Source organism: Polypterus senegalus, chromosome 8 (genome assembly GCF_016835505.1).
Source record: "Polypterus senegalus isolate Bchr_013 chromosome 8, ASM1683550v1, whole genome shotgun sequence".
NCBI classification, from domain to species: domain Eukaryota; kingdom Metazoa; phylum Chordata; class Cladistia; order Polypteriformes; family Polypteridae; genus Polypterus; species Polypterus senegalus.
Window position 1 is genome coordinate 162906300 of NC_053161.1, and position 27093 is coordinate 162933392.

Sequence of the window (27093 nt, forward strand, 5' to 3'; positions counted from 1 at the left end):
AAAAATGTGATAATTTCACATCATATTATGGTAAAGCCCACATTGTAAGCATTTTTTGTCACTTTGCAGTTTTTAGAAAAAAACTACTGTTCAAATTGTACTACATATATATTTGAGAACGTTTTTTCTTTATGTAATTGAAATTTTGTGTACAAGTATTACATTACTCACATTATTAAAGTTTCTTGCAACTTTTGACCCACTTCCACTTACTGAAAGTGGTAATTTACTTGAATTGTTCACCAAAATAAAATTACCATGGCAAATTTTTTATTCATGCACTTGCAGAGTTCAATTTATTCAACTTTACTTTTATAATAATTTAGAGGTGATGAGTTTTACTGCACAAACATTATCCTCTTTACACTTTTGAAGTCTATTACATGCTGCTGGTTTTCCTTTCTCTCAGTTATTACTTTATTCACCTTACATGTAGTACCGAGTCTTTTGTTGATTTCTGCATACTAGTAAATTGATGAACTCCAGGAGATCTTCTGGAATTTCCTGGACCTTTTTATCCTCTAATGATGGCGAATTCTACACTTGTTGAGCTGTTCGCTTTAGTTGGTGTGTTCTCTTCTAGTTTTGAATGACTCTTTAATGGATATTTTAAATATTTTTTCAAATTCTGGTTGCTCTTCTTCATGGATTATTTGGGTTATATTATCTTCATAAAATGTCATTGTCACTTTCAATTTGCTGTGCCCCAAACCCACCATTTAACTTCTTGATAACTTCTCTCTTTAATGTTTGTATTTCACTCTTTGTAAATCAGTTGATTTTTAGGACAAATCTCTCTGGGTAATACTTTTCTGGTTGTGCTAGCTCATTTGAGTTTATATTTAAACCTTTGTTTTTGAATTTGTTTTCAAACATGTCAATGTTCTTTTTCTTCAACTCAATTTTTGGTCCATTTGATTGCCAATGAGTTGCGCTGGGGTTAATGCTGCCAACCTGTATTATTTCTTTTCTTGCTGTTTTTTGAAAGTATGCTGTCACTTGACTCGTTTGTTGTCTTTCTTTAATTATTGCATTAAATGTCTTATATTTGTGTCAGATACCCAATTTGGAAAATAAAGATTACATTTCTATACTGTAGTTCTGCATCAGCCTTGCTGGCATATTCTTTAGATGGGAATTTGAGATCAGTTGCCAAGAAGTAGTATTACTTGATCTCCTCTTTCTCTTCAACTGACCACTGGATTGCATGTAGTGCTCTTATTTTCTTGCTCACAGTACTCTTGTGTGGTCTTGTCTCTTCCATTGTGGGTAGGGCCATTGTGAATTCTTGTGTGGGTCTGAAGATTGAACTTATGTGAAAACTGTTTGCCACATTCAGAACAGCCATAAGGTTTCTCACCCGTGTGAATTCTTACATGTCTCTGAAGGTTGCTCTTCAAAGAAAAGTGTTTGCCACATTCTGAACAGCAATATGGCTTCTCTCCAGTGTGAATTCTTCTGTGGGTGTGAAGAGTGGTGATTTGTGAGAATCGTTTGCCACATTGCAAACAGCAATATGGCTTCTCTCCGGTATGAATTCTTGTGTGGGTGTGAAGAGTGGCCATTCGTGAAAACCGTCTGCCACACTCAGAACAGCAGTATGGCTTTTCTCCAGTGTGTATTCTTCTGTGGTTCTGAAGACTGCACTTTTTTGAAAACTGTTTACCACATTCAGAACAACAGTATGGCTTCTCTCCAGTGTGACTTCTAGTATGTTTCCTCAGAGAACTCCTACTACAGAATTTTTTGTCACACTCTGAACAGGAAAATGGCTTCTCTCCAGTATGAATTCTCATATGGATCTGAAGACTGTTGATTTGAGAAAATTGTTTGCCACACTCAGAACAGCAATACATCTCTCCACCGGTGTGAATTCTAGCATGCTGCCGAAGAGAACTCTTGTCACAGAACTGTTTACCACATTCAGAACAGGCATATGGCTTTTCTCCAGTGTGAGTTCTTTTGTGTATCTGAAGGCTGCTTTTCACTGAAAAGTGCTTACCACATTCTAAACAGGAATATGGCTTCTCTCCAGTGTGAGTTCTTTTGTGTGTATGAAGAGTGGCAATTCGTGAGAATCTTTTGCCACATTCAGCACAGCAATACGGTTTTTCTCCGGTGTGTATTCTAGTGTGGGTATGAAGATCAGCAATTCGTAAGAATCGTTTCCCACAATCTGAACAGCAATACGGCTTTTCTCCAGTGTGTATTCTAGCATGTGCCTGAAGATTACTCCTGTCAGAAAACTGTTTGCCACATTCCAAACAGCAATATGGACTGTCTCCAGTATGAATTCTTTTGTGACGCCGAAGTCTTCTTAAACGAGAAAATCGTCTGCCACATTCAGAACAGTAGTAAGGCTTGTCTCCTGTATGAAGTTTAAAAGGAAAAATAAAAGCTTATTACAGCCATAACATTAAATAAATGCCTGTTGAAATCAAAAAAATTTTTAAAATATAAGCAATCTTAAATACTGTACATGTGAAGAGATGCAAACTATCAGGATCATTTTTCTTTCTGTGCTACTAAAACTAAATACAATGCATAACATGTACAGTGCATGACATGTGAAGGACTCAATGGACAAGGTTACTGATGACAAAATGATAAAGGAATCTATAATAATAAAAGGCAAAGCCCTCACTGATTGACTGACTGACTCACCGACTGACTGACTCATCTCTAATTCTCCAACTTCCCGTGTAGGTAGAAAGCTGAAATTTGACAGGCTTATTCCTTACAGCATACTTACAAAAGTTAATCAGGTTTCATTTCGAAATTCTACACGTAACGGTCATAACGGTCGATAACGGTCGACAACGTCCGCCATGTTGAACTTTCTTATTTATGGCCCCATCTTCATGAAATTTGGTAGGCGGCTTCCCTGCGCTAGCCGAAACCGCTGTACTTACTTATTTCGATGGTATGACGCCACTGTCGGCCGCCATATTGAACTTTCCAATGTCACCAATTTTCAAACTTCCTGTGTAGGTAGAAGGCTGACCCCATCTTCACGAAATTTGGTAGGTGGCTTCCCTGCGCTAACCAAAACCGATGTACGTACTTATTTCGGTGGTATGACGCCACTGTCGGCCGCCATATAGAATTTTCCAAACGTTACTAATTCTCCAACTTCCCGTGTAGGTAAAAGGGCGAAATTTGGCAGGCCCATTCCTTACAGCTTACTTACAAAAGTTAAGCAGGATTCATTTTGAAATTCTACGCATAACGGTCAACAACGTCCGCCATATTGAACTTTCTTATTCATGGCCCCATCTTCTCGAAATTTGGTAGGCGGCTTCCCTGCGCTAACTGAAACCAATGTACATACTTATTTCGGTGGTATGAAGCCACTGTCAGCCGCCATATTGAGCTTTCCAACGTCACTAATTCTCCAACTTCCCGTGTAGGTAGAAGGCTGAAATTTGGTACTTATTTCAGTGGTATGATGCCACTGTTGGCCGCCATATTGAACTTTCCAACATCACTAATTCTCCAACTTCCCGTGAATGTAGAAGGCTGAAATTTGGCAGGCTCATTCCTTACAGCTTACTTATAACAGTTAAGCAGGTTATCATTTCGAAATTCTACGTGTAAAGGTCATAACGGTCAACAACGTCCGCCATGTTGAACTTTCTTATTTACGGCCCCATCTTCACGAAATTTGGTAGGTGGCTTCCCTGAGCTAACAGAAACCAATGTAATGCGTCTTATTTCGTGGTATGACGCCACTGTCAGCCGCCATATTGAACTTTCCAACATCACTAATTCTCCAACTTCCCGTGTAGGTAGAAGGCTGAAATTTGGCAGGCTCATTACTTACAGCTTACTTACAAACGTTTAGCAGGTTTCATTTTGAAATTCTATGCGTAATGGTCATAACGGTCAACAACGTATGCAATGTTGAACTTTCTTATTTATGGCCCCATCGTCTCGAAATTTGGTAGGCGGCTTCCCTGAGCTAACCGAAACCAATGTACGTACTTATTTCAGTGGTATGATGCCACTGTCAGCTGCCATATTGAACTTTTCAATAGTCTTTTTTTACTTATGGGCCCATCTTCAAGAAATTTGGTACACGGGTTCCCAACGCTAACTGAATCCTACTTGCGTACATATATACGTCCATAGCCTGCAGCTCGGTCGCCGCGTGAGGTGGCTTTGGGTCCCCCATCCCAGCGCCTCCCACGTTGTTGGCTGCCTGCCTATATAAGACTGTACGTCGCTCCGGTCTCTACATTCCCTTCCTTGCTTCGCCACGGGATTCACGCCTCCCTACTGATAACTACAGCCTTTTTGTTTAATCCACGGCTTCTCCACTGTTTTATTGTTTGTTTATTACAATTATAGTTATTGTGTAGGTATTTTACACTTACTTTACATTGCTCAGGTACCCATTTCCTTTATCATTCCAACCCCCATTACCATGTCTATCAAGATGATCATATTGCACGGCCATATCAGGCTCACTCTTGACATCCCGAGGAACATTGTGTCTTATGTATTGAATGACTGGGACAGGTTCAAGGTGTGGACTGATGATAGTACAGGAGATAATTATACTACACAGGAGTACTATAAGAGTGAAATGCTTAAGCCCTTCACCTATGGTTCTGCATGTGAGTTGATGGCTGCCGCTGAATTGTTTGGTTGTTGCTTTCAAGTGTACCGAAATGGCCAAATATTTTACACCTTTCGACAACCACCAATGCCTCTTAAATATCTTAGATTCACAGGTGACGATTTCAGTAGTGGACACTTTGATGTTTATGAATGTTTAAACTCTCAAAAGCTGGATGTGATTTTATCGATGAAACCGGTTGTGTGCTTACAATGCTTGACAGATGCCAAATGTTACTTCAACACAACAAATCCTGCAAATACTGTCGTAATTGAAACAAACCATGAAACTCAAACCGATTATGACAGCAGCAATCCAAGCTGTGAGATGTGAAACAAGATTACTGTTCACATGGCCAACTGTACGTTGCATGCTCAAGAGTAAGCTCAGCGCACAGCTTGGTCATATTACAACCGGAGGGCCGAAATCACAATGTGGTATACAAAGAGATCCATAACAAATAATTATTGGTATATTTTCCCTCACTTTAAAAAGGTTTAATTTTATTCTTAATACAAATTTTAAGGCAGTACTTCGCCGCTGCAAAGCACGGGTATTTTGCTAGTATATTAATATAAAATATTATTAAAAATTATCTGTTGCTTATATTTTACTCACCTAAAGATGACAAATTTTATAATCTCCAGATATAACAATACTAAACAGTGTTTCATTTGCAAAATAGAGCACCATGCAAAGCATGTGAAGCACACCTTGAATAATTAGAATGTTTTGTAACGTTTCTCCAAAATTAGACTAAAGCCACTTAAACACAAAGCCTGTATCAAAATGGCTTATTTAATGACCAACAGAAAACCAAAGGATGAATAAAGTGACATATTAATGTACATGTCTATAGGAACCACAGGGGTCTCAAGAAAGAATTAGAGGATGACAAATACATGGCTACAGAGAGCTGAGACACCCCGAAAATCAAAGTGAAAAAATGATGCGGCAGGCTATTCCATTATGCAAAAATTTTATTGCAGCAACTCCAAATCGTACTCAGTAGTTTGTATGCTTGTAAGCATGACTGACAACATCTCTGGGGGGATGGGTTCGGAGGGGGCTGGCTGCTCCTCATGAAATGACGGATGGTGTCCTGGGGGATCTCCTCCCAGATCTGGACCAGGACATCACCGAGTCCATAGACAGTCTTAGGTGCAACCTGGCGGCGTCGGATAGACCGAAACAATGTCACACCCAGAGGTGTTCTATTGGATTGAGGTCAGGTGAGTGAGCAGTCAATGGTATCAATTCCTTCATCCTCCAGGAACTGCCTGCATACTTTCACCACATGAGGCCGGGAATTGTCGTGCACCAGGAGGAACACTGGACCCACTGCACCAGCATAGGGTCTGACAATGGGTCCAAGGATTTCATCCCAATACCTAATGGCAGTTAAGGGTCCGTTGTCTAGCCTGTAGAGGTCTGTGTGTCCCTCCATAGATATGCCTCCCCAGACTATCACAGACCCACCACCAAACCAGTCATGCTGAGCGATGTTACAGGCAGCATAACGTTCTCCATGGCTTCTACAGACCCTTTCATGTCTGTCACATGTGCTCAGGTTGAACCTGCTCTCACCTGTGAAAAGCACAGGGTGCCAGTGGTGGACCTGCCAATTCTGTTATTCTAGAACAAATGCCAATAAAGCTCCAGGGTGCCAGGCAGTGAGCACAGGACCCACTAGAGGACGTCAGGCCACTCTCATGAAATCTGTTTCTGATTGTTTGGTCAGAGACATTCACACCAATGGGCTGCCTGCTGGAGGTCATTTTGTACGGCTCTGGCAGTGCTAATCCTGTTCCTCCTTACCCAAAGGAGCAGACACTGGTAGGTCCTGCTGATGGATTAAACACCTTCAACAAGGGGCCCTGTCCAGCTCTCCTAAAGTAACTGCCTGTCTGCTGGAATCTCCTCAGAGGCTAAGGATCTGCACTGGCAATCGGAAGGTTGGCGATTCAAATCCCATAAATGCCAAAAGGGACTCTGCTCTGTTGGGCCCTTGAGCAAGGCCCTTAACCTGCAATTGCTGAGCGCTTTGAGTAATGAGAAAAGCGCTATATAAATGCAAAGAATTATTATTAAAGAATTATGCCCTTGAGAATGTGCTGGGAGACACAGCAAACCTTCGGGCAATGGCGCCTATTGATGTGCCTGCCATCCTGGAGAAGTTGGACTACCTGTGCCACCAAACTCTGTAGGGTCCAGGTATCGCCTCATGCTACCAATAGTGACACTGACTGTAGCCAAATGCAAAACTAGTGAAAAAACAGATGAGGAGGGAAAAATGTCAGCGGCCTCCCTCCACCTGTTAAACCATTCCTGTTTTGGGGGTCATCTCATTGTTGCCCGTCTACTGCACTTGTTGTTAATTTCATGAACACCACAGCAGCTGAAACTGATTAACAACCCCCTTTGCTACTTAACTGACCAGGACAATATCCCAGCAGTTTCACTGACTTGATGCTATACTCTGATTAAAAGTGTGCCTTTAACACTATACCTTGTTCTCCTCTCCTTCTAAAATTCAGCAGCTAAATGAATCTTAGGCTAGAGAGGTCTATTAATTTTTAACATTTAAGGTGTCTTACTTAAAGATTTACCAATGTTGTCTTTTGTCCTAGTGTCTATATAAACACAGGGGACTCCAGTTTCTGTATTACATCTTGCCTGAAGAAGGGGCCTGAGTTGCCTTGAAAGCCTGCATATTGTAATCTTTTTAGTTAGCCAATAAAAGGTGTCATTCTGCTTGACTTCTCATTTAGATTGCACAAAAATAGTGTTATGATGTTGGATGTCACATGGGCTATGTATTTTTATTAACCACTTGACACTTAAATTAAAACCTGTCATTCATAGTACTACAACAGAATCTGAACCTTTAAAGGAGGATGTAAAATAATTACTGTCCGCATATATGTTGTAACACTGGTTTCTTAGTTTACCTAAAGAATCCTGCAAACACTTATTTTATTTATTTATTTCTACTGATACAGGAAAACATTAATTCTTTTTTTTCAGATGGCACAAAAAGTAGTGGTATTATGTTGCATTTTTTAGTCACTATGCAATGATGTAGAATGCTGCAATCACTGTGCATTTTCTTTTAACTACTTGGGAAATTAAAAACTGGCATATTGTGAACCTTTAAAGCGCATTCTAAAATTACAAGGACTTTATATTAATATAGGCAAATGTTAAATGTTAATATGGGCAAAGGTGCATATGTTTTCTTAATACTATGACAGTTTTTCAAAAAATTAAACTTACAAAAACTGCAATATATCACCTTGCTTACAGTATTTCAATATATTGCATCATAACAACTGTATCACAATTCATATTGTATCAGCTGATTCTTGCCAATAGATAGCACCAGCTACATGAGATTTACACCAACAAGTGAGTGCATCTATACTAATAAAAGGCAAAGCCCTGACTCACTGACTGACTCACTCACTCACTAATTCTCCAACTTCCCGTGTAGGTAGAAGGCTGAAATTTGGCAGGCTCATTCCAGCTTACTTACAAAAGTTGGGCAGGTTTCATTTCGAAATTCTACACGTAACGGTCATAACTGGAACCTATTTTTTCATCCATATACTGTAATAGACTGCAGCTCGATGGCTGTGGGAGGCGGAGTTGCGTCTCCCATCATCACGCCTCCCACGTAATTGAGTGCCTGCCCATATAAGGTAAATATTCGCAGGTGAAGGACTGTGCTTAGCATATTCATAAGTAAAAATATCTGAATCACAAACTGATGTTAATTATATTTTGTCCATGAATACTTATTAAATAATTCCAAATAGTCTGTCCGCTTCCTTTCATAGCTTTTCCAATGGTTGTGCTGCTTCCAGGCATGTATTTTCGTATTTAAGCATTTAACCAATCACATTTCAGCCATTATTTGTTGCCAGGCAGAGAGGCGAGTTGGTGTCAGTATGGCCCCGTATTCAGACCCATTGATTGGATAGAAGCCGCAGGTTCGACTTTCAGCATTACCTTCAATGGCGATAGAAAGGGACTTTTTGATGGAACTGAGGTGCACAGATAATCCGTACGACAGAGTGATTGAACTGCTTTTGAGGAAAGAGAGGAGGATGGATTTTGTTTACAAATAATCAGAATTTTTGGTGTGTAAAATGTTACGATTTTCCTAAATAATATTGCAAGTTTATGAGTTATTATTGATGTTTTTTATGTGTCGCGGCTGTGGCTGCAGTAGAAAGGAACTTGTTCACCCCTGGTTTGTCTATTCAATAAAGGCATTTATTGTGGCTACAGGAGTTATCTATCTGCGATGCAGTGGCTCTTTATACTGTGTTTCTGCATATTAAGGTGGTTTTTATAACCATAAATTAGTTTTTGAGGGGCGGGTTGATTCAGAAGGAGCAGTACTGAAGGCCTAGGTGTGAGATGCACGGTCCGCCAATGGACCAGACGATACGTAAATTTAATGAACATTACAAACTGAAAATAAACAAAACTGTAGAGAGGCCCATGATTAAATGAACGGTAAAAAAGTAAGAGCAAAGCGACGGTGACTTATTGAGGCAGCCAGCCGAGACCACAATAGCACGCGGGCTCAATGTAGTGCGCGTCAAGTCGATCTAAAATGCGCGCTCAGATTCGAAAAAAATATATCTTTTCAAGTTCTTTTTGGATATACAGTGGTGTGAAAAACTATTTGCCTCTTTCCTGATTTCTTATTCTTTTGCATGTTTGTCACACAAAATGTTTCTGATCATCAAACACATTTAACCATTAGTCAAATATAACACAAGTAAACACAAACTGCAGTTTTTAAATGATGGTTTTCATTATTTAGGGAGAAAAAAAATCCAAACCTACATGGATCTGTGTGAAAAAGTAATTGCCCCCTTGTTAAAAAATAACCTAACTGTGGTGTATCACACCTGAGTTCAATTTCCGTAGCCACCCCCAGGTCTGATTACTGCCACACCTGTTTCAATCAAGAAATCACTTAAATAGGAGCTGCCTGACACAGAGAAGTAGACCAAAAGCACCTCAAAAGCTAGACATCATGCCAAGTCGACTAAATAAAAATTACTTATATTTAAAATTTAAATAGAACTTGAACACATACGATAGTTCATAATGCCCATGCAGCATTATGTGCACGTAAGAGCGGAAGTCATCCGTTTTAACAAGCAGCGTATTGCACTGATATGAAATAGCCTTCCCATTTAATAATTTAGGAATGGATAGATAAATTAATAATTTGTACAAATAAGGTTTTTCATTTTTCTTCCACGATGGATTCTGGCACACCCAGCAACAGCTGCTTGCTCCCCAAAGGGTGTATGTGTATATATATATATATATATAAATGTGTATATGTATATATGTTTATATGTGTATATGTATATATGTTTATATGTGTGTGTGTATGTATATATATGTGTATGTGTGTATATATATATATATATATATATATATATATATATATATATATGTATGTGTGTGTGTATGTATGTGTGTAGATATGTATATATATATATATATATACACAGTATATATATATATATATATATATATATATGTGGATGTATGTGTGTGTATATATATGTATGTGTGTGGGCGGACACGTTCATGTCACCCACAAACACGTTTATTTACAATATTATTTACAGTTCAGTGCCACACAAACCCCCAAAGTCCTGGCCACAATGTCTTACTTCCTTCTTCAGGCCGCCTCCTTGCCTCCTCCAGTAGGCTCAGTCCACTCCTCTCCTGACTCTCGTGCTGAATGAAGGGAGGCGGCCCCTTTTATCCGCACCCGGATGAGCCCCAGGTGCCCCCCGGCAATCTCCCGCTGACACGCCCCAGTGTGGCGGAAGTGCCGGCTGTTCTGGAAGCTCTCCGGGTGTCCCTGCTTCTCTTCCCCCCAGCACTTCCTGGTGTGGCAGAAGTGCTGAGGTCCAGGGTTCCCAAGGCATCGGGGCGCCCCTTGGCGGTGACCACGGGCCCCTACAGGGTTGGGCTTCCAAGCCCTCTACCCGTGGCCCCCAAAGCAACCAGGGTGACGGCCCCCACGTGATCCCAGATGGGCGCACGCCCACTTCCGGTCCCTCAAGGCGTCCCAGCCGGGTCATCGCCTCTGGCATCCCTGACAATATATATATGACAGTAACACTCATAACAGTGACAAAACAATTACATTGACAATCCTGTTACGTTATTTTCAAAATGTTTCCTTTTCTTTTTCATTACTTCTTTAACACACTACTTCTGCACTGCGAAGCGCGGGTATTTTGCTAGTTAGTAAATATATGCTTAAATAACTAAAATACATGCTGCTCTGACACAAAGCTACAATTAGGGTTACTCCCAAAGATAGAAGGGTTTGAATTTGAAATTTTTGCATTTTATGTGGTTTTCTTTTTTTTAACATGGCATTGTCTTTGCAGTTAAAAGAATTAATGTGGTATTTTAACATATGGTTATTCTGTTTTGGGGATAATTTTGTATAGTTCTCACTCAGGTATATATGCACAGTACATTGTACTGTTTATGTCTGAGGACAGACACTGATAATCAAGAATTTGTTACTTACTCTTTCCCCTTCATCACTTTCTGACTCAGCATCACAATTCCTAAACAACCCACACCATTTTTCAATTTGTTTAATGAGTGATATCAAAGGAGTTGTTTCCTTTCTTGTTTTTACTGTACACTTACTTATTTTTTTACTTTTATTTTTTTGAAGTATAAACACAGTGCATATAAACAATGAAAATCATAAGCATGTTCACTTTGAGAATCCAAGCGTACACTGTGTAACCCAGTAAATAATGATAAGTTTAATGGGAGCTAGGAAAGAGCCATATCATTGAGTCACTGATAAAAGATAAAGGCTATTTTGAGAAACTATTAGTAATGATTGAAGTGACTGGGTTCATTTTTATGGAATTTGGCATTATTTCAAGAAACATTGGTGTCAGTAATGAGACTCAGGAATGCATACCCTTTTCTCAACCATTAAATATAAAATCTCTCATATTTCAAAAACCTAAAATCGTCTTGCAAGTGTCTGTACAGGAATACATTAGGTTTATAAAAAGTGGGAAGACCTAATAATACAACAATGGCAAATCATTACATTTTATAATATTAACATGCATGAACACTTAAATTACTTTGCAAACACAGGGGAACAGAGAAATTTCAATTTTGATTGACAACATCAGGATCCTTGTATACATGACACTCCTTCAGGGTCTACAAATTCATATTCCTATTTTACAAAATTGGACTTATTTCTCTGGGTTCAGTTGGACATCACTCAGCTCCATGAATATTCCAAGTTAAGTTCTTTAAACATTCCCTAGTGCCTCTGACTCTTTATTGAACTGCATATCACAAGATATCTTCTCAGGATTGTGCTACACGGCTCAGGTATTACCTGTCAATTTGAACACCACACACTTCAAACTCCACACTACTCTCCTACCTATTAAACCTTTTAATTGCTTTTATTCATTGTCTTCAAGTCAGTAATTAGACTCACAAAGGTCTCATGTCAGGAAGAATAGTACTTATTTTTTTTTTTCTAGGAGGGGTCATATTTTACATTTCTTTCTGAATTATCATGTATGAATATATACCTTCTTCCTGTTCAATTAATCTGCCACCCATTTTCATTCTTGACTCCCCTAAAGTTTTGTAGGCCAAACAGCCCACTACTTCCACGACTTGAAAGACTTTTGCCGTGTTTAGAGAAAAATGAGATCTGCCATTCACATCAAACTGTAGCACAGTTTGTGTTATAAAACTCAGTAAAATGGCACTGCATTTGTTGGAACACTGCAATAAAGGCCATTATTTAAAGAATCTTTAGTATGCCCATCATGGTCTATACCTCTACCTCACCTTAGATTAGGCACTTTATGAAGTCTGAATGTTCTCTCTGTGAGTTTTCTCAGGGCCATGTGTTTCCATGTGGCAAGACTCTGAAATGGCCTTGAATTAGTTAGTTAGGATGAGTGCTCAGGTAACTGAATACTCAGTTTTAAATGAAGTACAAAGATTGCTTGATAACGAGAGGTGGAAAGCTGAATGCCAATATGATTTACTTCCTTGCTTGTTTTACTCTGAATGCTGACAATATTTTTAAAAAGTTGTCCTCAAACATCTTAGCCACACCGATGTTCACCCAAGACACTGACACATAAAGTGGTGCATTGATTGTGTCTGTCTGTAGCTGGATCCCAACAGGCTGAGTTAGTTATTAGGGATGGTCAATGGATTTGTTGAGGTTGGAAATGAGAATTCATGGGGTAAGTTTAGGGAGATGCATCCTGTATTGAATCTGAGAAGTCTGTGTTCCAAAGAATTGAACTTGCAGATTCTCGGCATTGCCCAGAGCTCACTCTTCAATACCTATTTTACTCTGACCTTTGTCCATCTACTCTTCTGACCCCCTATAACCAACCATACACTCCTATTTCAGAAAGGTTTGGGTTTGGGAGTGAATGTGAAAAGTGCAGCTATACTCAACTACTTTTCACACAAGAAGGTGGATCGGGGCTTTATGCAAAAACTGAAGCTTTTGCAAAATGTCTGGGCTGAGGGTCTCCTCTTAAACTTAAACCCCCACTCTCACATAATGCATTCCCATATTCATCAGATGCATTTCCCTTGCACACAACACTTGAAAATGATGCCGTAGGGAATAAAGTCAACAAATCTGAGCCCAACTAACCAAAAAAAAAATTTCATAATTGCCACCACCGCCAAGGCCTGAACTAACACAAACCCATGAACTTTGTTGTTACATACTGCACATCATGGAATATACGCTCACAACACACTGTACAGTAAACTACCAGTAAATTATTAAACCATAAAATATATATTTACAAATGTACAAACATTCAAAACTCTTTAACTCTATATTTAAATTACATAGAGTACAACAAAATGAACCACAGTGGTTAATAAACAGATTGTGTCAATGTTACTTATATTGGTAGTAGAGATAGAGCTAAATGGCGATGGAGTAGAGGAGAAGAAAACAAATGCCCAGTTTACAGCAATCCTCCATAAAATAAAACTCTAGTAGGTCTATGGTCAGTATTAAGAGACAAAGTAGGAATTCTGACAATCCCTAGCCAAGTCCATCATAGATATATACTGAACAGTCTAATAAGCACCCCTTTACTCCTTTTAACATTTAACAGTTAATATTACACTTACTAAGTCAGTAATTTACTAAAGAAAAAGGAAAAAAAAAACTTCAGAAATTTCATCAAAAAATAGTAAACTTCACTACATTTTAACTTTGACATAAAAAGTATGAAACACCTTTCTCTGGCCTGTACTTCCAACTCCTAAAACTTAAATGTATTTTTATTTTCTACTTACTTTGCTCAGAATGATTTGAAGGTGTTGGCTGATCTTCCCAAGTCCTAACAGATGAAGTTGCCTCAGTCCTCTTTGTGTCAGACTGTAATGACTCAGATCTCAAAGCAGGGTCCCCACGCTTCATAATCTCCCACTTGTTCATCTCACTGTTGACAGAAGTGTCCCCAGCCTCTTCTTTAATATCCACTGACCCCAGTTCATAATCCTCATCCTTAATGCAGAGACTATCCTGTCCATGGTGGACAGACTCCCATTCATAGTTCTCCTCCTCCTTCTTAATACTCACAGTCATTACCTCCATGGTATTTATGTCAGCCTCACATGTCTCTTCTTTCACATTCATCTTAGTGGTTTAGTAAATGGCATCTGCTTCTTCCTTGCTGTTGAAAGAACAGAATTTAAATTCAATGAAAGCGACTCCATTCAGAACTAAAAATATTCCAGTTTCTTTTTTTAGCACCCTACCAGCTAAGCTTTTAATCCTATCATCATTATCACTCTTCATATCTCACTATAAAATGTAACACAAACTGAGAAGTGTGGAGAGAAGGTCAAACAGGTTTGTGGAAGAGAACCTCAAACAGTTGTGGGCTACCAAAATTCACTACTTAGATTACACATATACTTCTCCTTCTACATCTGGCGCTGCTGCGAGTGGCAGCCATTTCAGCAGCTACATGTATGACTTTATCTTTTTACCTTTTTTTCTCTATTATTCTCTGTTTCACTGATCACTTCTACCACTTTCTTTTATATGGAATCGCTCCCTGGACACTTTTTACTACTTTTACTAGTTGACATGGATTTTTACACGCCAAGACTCGCCTATTCAAGTAGTCAACTTCAAGCACTGAGAAGAAATTCAGGTGTGGTTCCCTATTTACCTGACGAGGTAAGAAGACGATATCGGGGCAGCAGAGCCGGCGCTAAGATAAAAGTCAAGCGGCTTGCGAGAAAGTGGCGCTTTAAATCTTCGGTGCCTTGTGTGATCCTGGGAAATGTGAACTCACTACAAAATAAGATTGACGAACTGGCTGTGCTGGTGAAAAATATCAGAACCTACAGATAATGCAGCTTGCTGTGTTTTAGTGAAACGTGGCTAACAGCTACCATCCCAGATGCTAACGTGGAGCTACCCGGGTTTAGCACAGTTAGAGTGGACAGAGACGCAAGTACCTGCGGGAAGCAGAAAGGAGGAGTCATTCTCTATGTCAATACAAGATGGTTCAACTCAGGACATGTAAACGTTAAAATCTCCACTTGCTGCAGGGACATTGAATCGTTGGCCGTAAGTTTGCGTCCCTATTACTTGCCCAGAGAGTTTGGACACATCATTGTTGTTATTGTTTATATCCTTCCTCAGGCGAACACGGAGATACCGGGCGACGTCATCCATTCCGTAGTTGCTAAATTACAAACGCAACACCCCAACGCGCTTGTGCTAATCGCTGGAGACTTTAACCATGTGACGCTGGACAAAACATTACCTGTCTTCTCCCAGTGTGTGGATTGTAACACCCGGGAAAATAGGACTATCGACCTACTGTATGCAAACGTTAAAGACGCATGCAGCGCCACCCCGCTTCCTGCGCTTGGCAAAGCAGATCATAACCTGGTTCTGCTTCAGCCTCATTACAAACCCAGAGTGAAGGCGCTACCTACAACCACACGATCATTCAGGAAGTGGTCCCCTGAGACAGAGCAGGCTCTGAGAGACTGCTTTGGAACTGCGGACTGGGATATCCTGCAGGGGTCACATAGTGAGAATATTGAAAAGGCTGTTGACTGCACAACTGATTACATCAACTTCTGTATGGACATTGTAGTTCCAGTAAGAACAGTACGCTGCTATGCTAACAACAAGCCATGGATTACAAGTGACATCAAGGGCCGTTTGAACTAGAAGAAAAAGGCTTTTAAAGGCGGTGATCAGCATGAGCTCAAGCACATGCAGAAGGAACTCCGAGTCCAGCTCAGGGCGGCGAAGGAGCAGTACAGGAGAAAGCTGGAGCAGAAGTTGCAGAATCACAGGATGAAGGAAGTGCGGGATAGGATGAAGATCATCACTGGCTGCAGCTCAAAGCGGGGTGCCAACATCGAGAGAGATGAGGAGAGAGCAAACCAAATGAACAACTTCTTTTAACAGGTTTGACCACCCTAACCCACTCTCACCTCGGAGTACTGCATCCTCCAACCATCCTTCTGCTGATACCAGCATAGGAGAGACATCCCCACCCACAATTACAGCAGCGCAGGTGAGCAGAGAGCTGAGGAGACTTCATTCCAGCAAAGTAGCGGGTCCAGATGGAGTATCACCATGACTGCTGAAGGCCTGTGCGCTGGAACTGGGGAGTCCTCTACAGCGCATCTTCAACCTGAGCCTGGAACAGTGGAGAGTCCCGAGGCTTTGGAAAACATCTTTTATCACCCCAGTCCCAAAGGTATCACGTCCTAGTGAGCTGCTCTGACATGTGATGAAGACCATGGAGTGGCTGCTGCTTTACCACCTGAGGCCACAGGTCCGCCACGCACTCGACCTTCTGTAGTTTGCATACCAGGAGAAGGTTGGAGCGGAGGATGCCATCACCTATATGCTACACCGATCCCTCTACCACTTGGACAGAGGCAGTGGTGCTGTAAGAATTATGTTTTTGGACTCCTCTAGCACCTTCAACACCATCCAACCTCTGCTCCTTAGGGACAAGCGGACAGAGATGGGAGTAGATTCACACCTGGTGGCATAGATCGTGGACTATCTTACAGACAGACCTCAGTATGTACATCTCGAGAACTGCAGGTCTGACATTGTGGTCAGAAACACAGGAGCACCGCAGGGGACTGTACTTTCTCTGGTCCTGTTCAGCCTATATACATCACACTTCCAACACAACTCGGAGTCCTGCCATGTGCAAAAGTTCGCTGATGACACTGCTATTGTGGGCTGCATCAGGAGTGGGCAGGAGGAGAAGTATAGGAACCTAATCAAGGACTTTGTTAAATGGTGCGACTCAAACCACTTACACCTGAACACCAGCAAGACCAAGGAACTGGTGGTGAATTTTAGGAGGCCCATGCCCCTCATGGACCACATGATCATTAGAGGAGACTGTGTGCAGAGGGTACAGACCTATACCTGGGAGGGCAGCTGGATGATAAATTGGACTAGACTGCCAATACTGATGCTCTGTGTAAGAAAGGTCAGAGCCTAATATACTTCCTTAGAAGGTTGGCGTCCTTCAACATCTGCAATAAGATGCTGCAGATGTTCTACTAGATGGTTGTGGCGAGTGCCCTCTTCTACGCGGTGGTGTGCTGGGGAGGTTGCATAAATAAGTCACTTTTCACTGGGCAAACTTGTTAGGAAGGCAGGCTCTATTGTAGGAATGAAGCTGGACAGTTTAACATCTATGGCAGAGCGACAGGCACTAAGCAAGCTCCTGGCCATCATGGAGAATTCACTGCATCCACTGAAGTGTCATCTCCAGGCAGAGGAGTAACTGTCCTGCTCCACTGACAGACTGAGGAGATTGTTCCTCCCCCACACTATGCGACTCTTCAATTCCACCCGGGGGTTAAACGCTAACATTATTCAAAGTTATTGTCTGTTTTTACATGCATTTTTATTACTCTTTAATTTAATATTGTTTTTTGTATCAGTATACTGCTGCTGGATTATGTGAATTTCCCCTTGGGATTAATTAAGTATCTATCTATCATGTTGTGTGTAAAAGTGTTGTATTGTAGGCAACCAGACATGCTCCAAGTATCAGTTAGATGTACTTAACTGATTTTCTATAACAACTTAGTGGAAACAAAGTAGTAGGTTAAGACATACTAATGCAATTTAATTTGAAAATTAAACTCAGTCCTTATTTTAGATGGCATCATTAACAGCAGCTACCATTGTAAGGTGCTTTACAATAGAAAGATTATAATGCAGGATGAAAAACAAATGGTGAGTACAATTATATCAAAGTTACAAATGGAGACCAAAAAATCCAAGAAAGGCAAACATCAAGAAGAGATGTAATTCCACCTCACAGATTTAATAAGTAAGGACATAATTAGTTGCAACCAATTAGAGGACATACTGGATAATTCAAAGGTTTATACTAGTGCTGGGCAGTATGACCAAAATTCTATATCACAGTATTTTTCTAAATTATCCCGGTATTATCAACGGCATTTTTTTTCCCCATGCAGGAGTGGATGTTAACCACATTTTCACTGCAATTACTGCAGTAGACTGGCTAAGAGTAACCTATTCCACTGTCATGAGAATTGTACAAAAAATTTTTTTTTAATGTGCACACAAGTATTAACAGGTTTGCATGGCCCCATAAAGTTTTCAAGAGGGTGGCACTAATGAAGAGAAGGAATCACATTGCATGACAGATGCAGTCAAAATATAGGACCTTTTTATTGAAAATATTTAGCAAACAACTTAAACTAAAATTTTGACAACATATTGTCAACCATCCAAAGAGGCATTTAGACTTAGTAAAATATCCAGAGGTGCTTGTCAAAAGTTGTACTGCACTGAACATGTCTTAGAAATGGAATACTGTAAATCGTAAATATTTTTTGTAAACCAACTACACTTTCTGTTAATGTTAACAATCTCTGTCCACTGACACGTTAAAGTGACTTTTTAAACAACTTTATCATCATTAAACTGTATAATATTTAAACTAATAAATAATAAAAATAAAATAAATAATAGTGCAACTTCCTGTAATAATACTATTACTTCAAGACTTCTAGACCAGGTGCATTACACAGTAATCACCAAATAAAAATAAAATAAAATAAAACAAGTGCAACTTGGTGATGACATCTTTACCAACTGAACCATCATTTAGGCAAATTGTATATGGACCTTGCTTCAGGATAAGCTATATACATGAACAATAAAACTGCAACTTGCATTTATAATGCCATTTGTGGTATGGCCCTACAGAATCGTATTAGGGCCACGGTGAAGAAAAAAAAAATCTACATGTCACGCTTATGTCGAGATTAAAGTCGACATTTCCACTTTATTCTCATAGTTTATTTTATAATTAAAGTAGAATGTTGTAAACTAAACTTCATTCTAAAATCAATGTTTAATTTAGTAGATTTTCTCAAACCCCGTCATAAGTTAATGCAGCCCATTCAATGCTTTGTGTTAAGTGTTCCCCGACCCAGTTTTTAATCACTATGCTTCTTAAACTGACCTCCTCCACACTAAGAGGAGGCACCATCAGCGATCACCGCACAGAATACATTCACTTCATGATATTCCTTCTCTCTGAAAATTTAGAATGCCAAGATATATACTTGATATCATTTTCAGGATGAAATGCATTAAAGCAGGTAGTAAACATGCACAGGATTGTGGAGGTAGTGCTGCTCCCTTGCAGTAAGGGGTCCCCAGGTGTATGTTCAGTGTAGAGCACTTTATGGCAGGTGTGACGTGGCTGCAAAAAACTGGATGTATGAATGGGTATCGCACAGGTTTAACTTAAATATTGTGTAAATGTTGGGTTCATAATCTGGTGGTCGGAGACACGAACACAGAATTCAAAGGATGTTCTTGTGAGTGGGCTTTCTTTATTGCATGTGTGCTGTCTCTATCTGATGTACCAAACCTTCCGATCCTATCCTCCCTTTGTCTTTCTCCAACTAACCACTCACCACACAATAAACGTCTTTGTGAAATTAAAACTAGTTATAAACTTAGACCACGGACTATTCAGAACTTTTAAAAAAATCTTCGTTATACATGTTTAAATATGCCATCCATTCAAGGTTGCGCCCATCCCAGGAGGCATTGTGTGCGAGGCAGGAGCAAATCCTGAACTCCAGCACATTGCAGGGTGAATACGAGCAACACATACACTAGCAGGGTCAATATAGCATAACAAAACCCCACATACTACATGACTTTGAAAGGAAACTGAAGCATGCCGAGTATTCCCACCAAAAACACATGCAAATTCAAGGCAGGGTACACCCGAGACCCCCTTGCTGCGAGGAAGCAGTGCAACCTCCATGCCACCATGCCATCACATGATTAATACATGCTTTACTGAAAATCTAGTACATTAAATATTCATTTTACAATGACGTTTAGTTTACGATTTGCTACTTTAATGATAAATTACGAGAATAAAGTCAACATGTCGACTTTAATCTCGACATAAATAGCGAGAATAAAGTAGAAATGTCGAGAATAAAGTCAACATGTCGACTTTATTCTCATCATAAGCGTTGAGATTAAAGTGGAAATGTCGAGAATAAAGTCAACATGTCGTCACACTATTACACAGTACCCAGGTACATTACACTGTACTGAAAAAAAAAATAAAACAAGTACAATTAGGCTTGCAGTATTATCCAGTAGTACAGAAACATTATTCACAGATTTGAACATAATGGTCCACATCCGACCTTTTAAAACCAAAGTATCTCCAGGCAATGGACGGAATGGTCTCTGTCCATTTTCACCACACAATACCTCCACTACCACATGTACTTCGTTGCATGCCTATTTAGCGGTGTAGCAGTGAAAAAGAACCCCCGCGCAACACCTCCACTAACGCATGTAATCCGTTGTATGCATAGACATAGAATTACTAGACGCCGCATGACCAGCAGCATTGTATGTCAATGTCGCCGCCATATTGCGAGTGGCACTGCTGTGGAGTGAAGTAATGGATAAAGAAGCCTCACGCATGTGCCGCTTGGGATTGTACAAACCGCTGTACGCTCCAAAACAGATCCCGGGGGATTACTTTTCATAAGCAAGGCTGAACAATTGTTTTGGTTAGATTTGGCCAATAGAAAATCCCGTTTTATAATCTTAACTTTAGCTTCGCCAGAATAAACTAGCAATGTGCTCAAGTGAGCCTCCAAACAATGTTTTGGCTAAACCTATTTAGTCACTAACTATGTAGATTGTTGTTAGCTGTTACCATTTGTCAAATTTTGAAGGTTTCCCAAAGAAATCCACCACAGGAAGCAGTGGGAGGTAGCCCTTAGACAGGATATTGAGAAAGCTGTCCTGTGATGTGTGCCATGCTAGTTTGGTAACAGATGCTGTACCGGCATCATATGATCAAAGCTACCACTTGATCACATTAAAAAACAAAGGAGGTTTGATGATTCCTTCTGAGGGTACAGTCAAGGTGGTCAAAGTAGCGGAGCATGTTATCATACAGTTGACATTAGGGCAGGCTGTCAGTGTATCTTTGATCAGTCAGTTTGTTCGGGCTGAGATTGGTTCAGATGATGTGTTTTTTCTCAAGGAGCACATTGAGGAAACACAGTTTGAAATTGATAACCATCATTTCATGCTCATGTCTTTAGTTGTGTCTGTCTTCCACAAACTAAGACTGCACCATATTTCCAGACTGAATACTCTCAAATTACAGGATCTGAGTGAGCGAGAGGGAGTGTAAGTCTGTAGGAGATCAGTGAAGTAGGGGGGAGCAAGACTATGGAGAGCTTTAAATGTTAAGAGAGGTATTTTGTATTGTATTCAGTAATAAACAGGGAGCCAGTGAAGTTGAGAGAGAATAGGTGTAATATGTTCAGTGGATTTAGAACAGCGGGTTATTATCCTGGCAGCAGAATTTTGGAGAAGTTGTAAGTGATGGATACGTTTTTGTGGGATGCCAGATAGAATATCATTACAATAATCTATACGTGAGGTGACACGGGCATTAACCAATACTTCAGTACTGTGTAGCGTAAGAACAGGACGAAGTCTAGAAATGTTTCAGAGATGGAAGAAGGCAGTCCGAGAAATGTTACTTATATGGGAGGAATTATTTAATAATAATAATAATTTAATAATTGCCATTATTATTGTATAAATGGATATAAAGAATTGCATTTAAACGATTCTGTTGTATGTAAACGTTTTAAATGTTATTGTTTTTTCCATCAGAAAACCCAGTTTCCACATCTAGCTGTATTAGTTTAAATGGCACTTTTGCCACTGGAAATATGGTGGATGTGCCGATGTATCGTGTCGACTGGGCAACACAGTGAATGCGGTGTCTACCTATATATGTCTATGGTTGTATGTGTTTAGCGGTGTACAAGTGAAAAAGGTACCCCCTTAAACAGTTTCCCGCTGTGCCAAGTTCCGAATGTTGCTCAGGCAATTTAAACCTGTGTTGCAGTATAAGAAAAATCCATATCATAACAAAAATAAAAAATGTTTTTTGGTATGAACCGGTATACTGCCCAGCACTAGTTTATACTCCAATAAACAAGCAGTTTACTTGCAGAGCTGCTGACCTGTTACATTTGAGTTTACTGCCACTGCATTGTGTACCTATAAATGAGCTTAAGATAATTAGATGTGAGTAATGGAATACATAAACTGGCAAAAAGACTCCATTAATTGGGATGTTTAACACAAATGTTAGGGTTAGGTGGGTTAGGACCATGATGTGGAGTCATGCCTTACTGAACATGCAGATTTCTTGACATAGACTTCTTAATAAGAAAAAAAAAAAACAACTGATACATTTCTGAATTATTTTCCTCCTTCAATCAAGAAACTAAAATTCACAATCTATTATTTAATGAGCAGGTGCAGTAAAATACCCAGGAGCATGGTGTCATTGTGGATTTTTAATACATGAATGCAATTTTCTCCTGCTCCATTTGTCCAAATCTTTTCAAATATGATTGGATTGTGTACACAGTAATAACAAAAATGTTGATATAATTGTCTTAAAGGCTCACAGACGAAGCATATATCATAGGCATTAGGGGACAATATAGAGTTTGAAAATAATAATACTGTCTGAAAAGAGGTGGTTAATGATGGAGGACAGCAGCCAAATGCCACAGGTCTTAATGAACATTTGCAGACTTTTCTTTAAAATCTCCAAAACAAAACTTCAGCCCTGTTCTTAACAGTTCAAAATAAAGATTAAAGTTTATCAATTTCACTTTGTGTTATTGACAATTTAGATTGAGGATCAAATGTGCCTTATTATTAGTTTTAGTGCTATTAACTATTAAAATTTTATGCTAAAACAGATGGTGACCTTTTAAGCTGTTTCGGGCATAAGGGCTGTTGGGCCACTGGCCTGTCTGTCTTTTTACTTACTTTGTTATGAACTTCTATGAGTCAAGGACATTCTGTTCTCTGAAGGAAATAATAAGGCAAGCAAACAGATTTGTGTCTTGGGAACATGGCTGCTGAGGTTTTCACAAACATTCATTAGCCTTCAGTTTTTAAGAAGGCTAAGTACGCATTCATGTCATGCATAAATATATAAACATTTTAGATGGCATTTAAATTTAGATATTAGGGCCTATCAATACCTTAGGTGATTAACTTAAAGTAAAATGCCTTGTGTTAGCTAGCATAAGCTATATAAGAGTTTAAGTGTTGATTATTAAAGGCTAGGGTTTTACACTCTTATAAATGTAAGTCTGTGGACCTAAGGTTGCCTGCTTCCATTCCCACCAGCTGAGCACCTGTGCTGGCAGGTCAGATAGTGACAGGCTGCTTGCCACTGCCTAACTGTGCAGCTGCCTGTGCTTGAAGGATTTCATACCAGCACACATATATATTTTAGACAGCATTTAAGTTTATATGTCAATGCTTCTTTTTGAATCATTATAATAATAAATCAGGACATAGGAAAATGTATTAAACTAGCTAGCTTTATAAGAGTAACTGTTAAAAGCTTGCATGTTTCCTTTCTTCAGGCTTGCCTGCTCAAGGCCGTCCACAGCTTAGCCCTTATGAGTGGTGCTGCATGCTGTTGCTCACCGACACAACTGCCTATGATTTTAGCCTCAAGGGATGTTTGTGCAACAAGTAATTATTAATTGAACGATCCAGTTTTCACATGGGGGTTCGCTTGATTCCAACTTAATGATGAGAATTGATTAACTGAAAGGCCATCGACCTTTAACAGCCCAGGATTAGGAATGTGAGAACAAAAGGAGATGTAACTGGGTGATGCTCACCTCTAAGTGGCAAATATGTCCTTCAAACCAAATTGATTGCTATAAGAATTTGTAAATTAGGAAGGAAATTGTTGAGGGGCAAGGTTATTAATATGATAAAGACCGGACAATTATTATGCAAAAAGGTGTGTAGCGAAGTCATTATCATGAACAAGCCATGTGAGGCAGATGATAAGAAATGGTGGGAAGCATAGACAGACATACATACTTTATTAATCCCAAGGGGAAATTCACATAATCCAGCAGCAGTATACTGATACAAAAAAAAAAAAAAATAAATTAAATAGTAATAAAAATGAAAAATAAAAATAAAAAAGCAGACAATAACTTTGAGTAATTAAATAAATTAAATAAGTAGGAGGCTCGCCCTGAGCTTTGGGCTCACTTCATTGAACAGAGTCAAGCTTTATGTGCTCTGCTTTGGTTTGCTATGCTGTGCAATAAAGTCTATTTTGACCATCTATCCGGAGACTCTGTGTGGTTTTTCTGAAAAAGTTTTTTCCATTAAATGTTTTCACACAGACACAGAACATTAATTACATGTTTAGGACAGTTATGAACACCTCTTCAATACTGCCACCTAAGAGAGACTAATAAACTGGTTGATCTGGTATACAAGATAAAGTTCTTGCTTTATGAACACATTTAAATTACGAAATATGTTCTCTCACTAAACATGACAATCTGTGAAAGCAGAAGGAAACAGTAAGTGTAATTTTATGTTGGTTGAGCAGGGGAAAGGTGCTATATAAATACAAGGTATTATTATGTGTGTCTTAAAGGCGATGCATTTGTGTGCAGACTTGTAAATGAATGAACTGTGTCTCATAAGGGAGCCTACCCCTTTAAGAATATTACCCAAAGTGCATTGCAGTTCAGTCTGACTGGTGAATCTATTGGATGAAATGGGTTCGACAATTTATGCACATGTAAAGTTATCAGTCTGTAACAGGGACATGTCCTATGCTGTGTTTGCTTGAGAGCAGTGTGAATGAGGGACTGAGTGAGTGGCGCACTGCCTTTCATTGCTTCAAGTTGGAGAGGTGAACACCTGCAATTGAATCCCTTTAAGTAGCAAAGTCCTGAGAAGCTTTTCGGCAGATTAGAGGGGTGTCTATGCACACAATTAATCATTAATACCTTTGCGATTTGTTAAAAGATATGTTTCAGTCTGAGAAAGTATACAAGTACATTATAACATCATCCATCAAAACTGGCAGATTTTTTGCATTGTACCTTGATATGGATTTTTGTCCCTACTAGTCCCTTCTACTGCAGCCTCTCAGGATTATGAATTTGAGTGCCTCAATAATCCTTAAGAGCTCAGCCTCCTAACATATATGGTCCTGATAAGGTTACTCGCAGCAAACTGCTCTAAGAGGAGGGACCTAGCAAAGGGCAATCCATAACTGACTCTCATAGATAATCAAAGAGAACCTTACCTGGAACAGAGAGCAGACCTGAGATTGGTGTTTCCTGGCTTGTGCCTGGGTGACCCATGTAATCCTGTCAGTTTGAGCACAAAAACATTTGTGTGGAGTAGTCAAACCAATGGTGAGGGGTAGATGCAACGGCAATTGGTTAACAGGCAAGAGAGTTTTGGACTGGGAAACCGGCTCGGGGGAGATGAAACTTCTCTGTGAGGTGAAGGAGCAGATTAAGCTTGAACAACCATCAGCTACATATAGTATGCAATGTTTTATGAAATTACTCAGCAACACAAATACATTTTAAGATCCCAGCCAAATACTAAGTGAATAAAATTACTTTGTTAACGTTTTTCAAATGCGGTTTTCAACTTCAATGGAGTTAAATTTCATTTGAATACCAATTTTATTTAAATTAATCTTTTATATTCTGTGCATAAAAAAACGTAAGAACTGTAAATCTGACATTGGTTAAATCGATGCTTGTTAGTTATGTAATCTCTTGGAATTAAAGTATTTGATCAAAATATTTAAATAATAATAGTAATACAATCCTACACGGAGTGGCTCGCACAAATACTCAATTAGAAGAACCCAAATATACTCTTAGTAACTGAAACAAAAAACGTCTTCTTAAATTGGAATAAAAATGAAAATTGTCTCACCGACAAGCTATTCGTTTTTTATGTGGTAAGAATGAACCAAGATTAACATGAAACAGGTTGCCGGGTATTCGTTTGATTTTTAGTTACGAGGAAACACAACGAGACTGAAGTTGATTACTTGTTCGCATTTTCCATTCCTCCTTAAATCGTATAAACACGGCGGTCCTTTTTGCCATACTGTACTGCTTTCTTTTGTCAACAGGTGAAGGACATTGCGTCTGTTCTCTTTTTATTTAATACAATTTTTTGAAATGTAATGTCTGTACCACCATATCGCTTTCCTTGATTTAACTGGGTGCTTTACTCTTATTAATAATAATAATAATAATAAAACGTATATCAGTTTGCGGTTTTTATATAAAATGCCTTCTCCTAGAGCTCGAAGAAATAGGCGATTCCATGAGAACACTTACAGCATCGATAACGGCAAAAACAGCAGTGTGTCTGAGAAGCTTTCAAGTAGAAATGGGAATCGACAACGTGAGGTGCATCGAGCCGCAGAGATAAGTATGAATTCCGATTACCGCGAGATAACAGAGAAATTCGGTCGTGCCAAGCCCTTAACGACACGCTTGCTTGCTTGCTTGCTTGCATGCAGCAACTCTGACCGAAGCAAAAGAAAAAAAAAAATCCCACATCGGTAAAGTGTCAGTCCCACACACGGATTACTTACAGTCTGCTTTTGGGTGATGTGGTGTTTCACTTAATGGCAAACGTCATATCGTCTTGTTCACCGCCTCCAGTTTACCATCAACAAAAGTGAGAAACTACAGACACAAGACAACTTTAGTTTTCGTCGCTCTTAATGACGTCACGGGGCACGTCGCGTCAGTTTACCGGATTCGCGCTCCACAGTGCTATCAGACTCACCATAGACATAGAATTACTAGACGCCGCATGACTAGCAGCATCGTACGTCAACGTCGCCGCCATATTTCGAGTGGCACTGCTGTGGAGCGAAGTAATGGATAAAGAAGCCTCACGCAAGTGCTGCTTG

General features: G+C 39.5%; 1 protein-coding gene across 2 annotated transcripts; it reads right to left on the reverse strand.

Moving 5' to 3' along the window:
* Positions 1 to 26887, reverse strand: LOC120533281 (gastrula zinc finger protein XlCGF57.1-like). 2 transcript variants are annotated; one of them, XM_039760098.1, is made up of 3 exons: positions 25447 to 26559; positions 14018 to 14397; positions 1 to 2368 (listed from the first exon to the last, which is right to left on the reverse strand). In XM_039760098.1, exons 2-3 carry the CDS (start codon positions 14358 to 14360, stop codon positions 1188 to 1190), a joined length of 1524 nt encoding a protein of 507 aa, XP_039616032.1. In that variant the 5' UTR covers positions 14361 to 14397; positions 25447 to 26559; the 3' UTR covers positions 1 to 1187. The 2 variants fall into 2 exon arrangements, with proteins under 2 accessions (XP_039616032.1, XP_039616031.1); XM_039760097.1 differs by lacking the exon at positions 25447 to 26559 and adding an exon at positions 26770 to 26887 and having other exon boundaries at positions 2 to 2368.
* Positions 26888 to 27093: the final 206 nt, after the last annotated feature.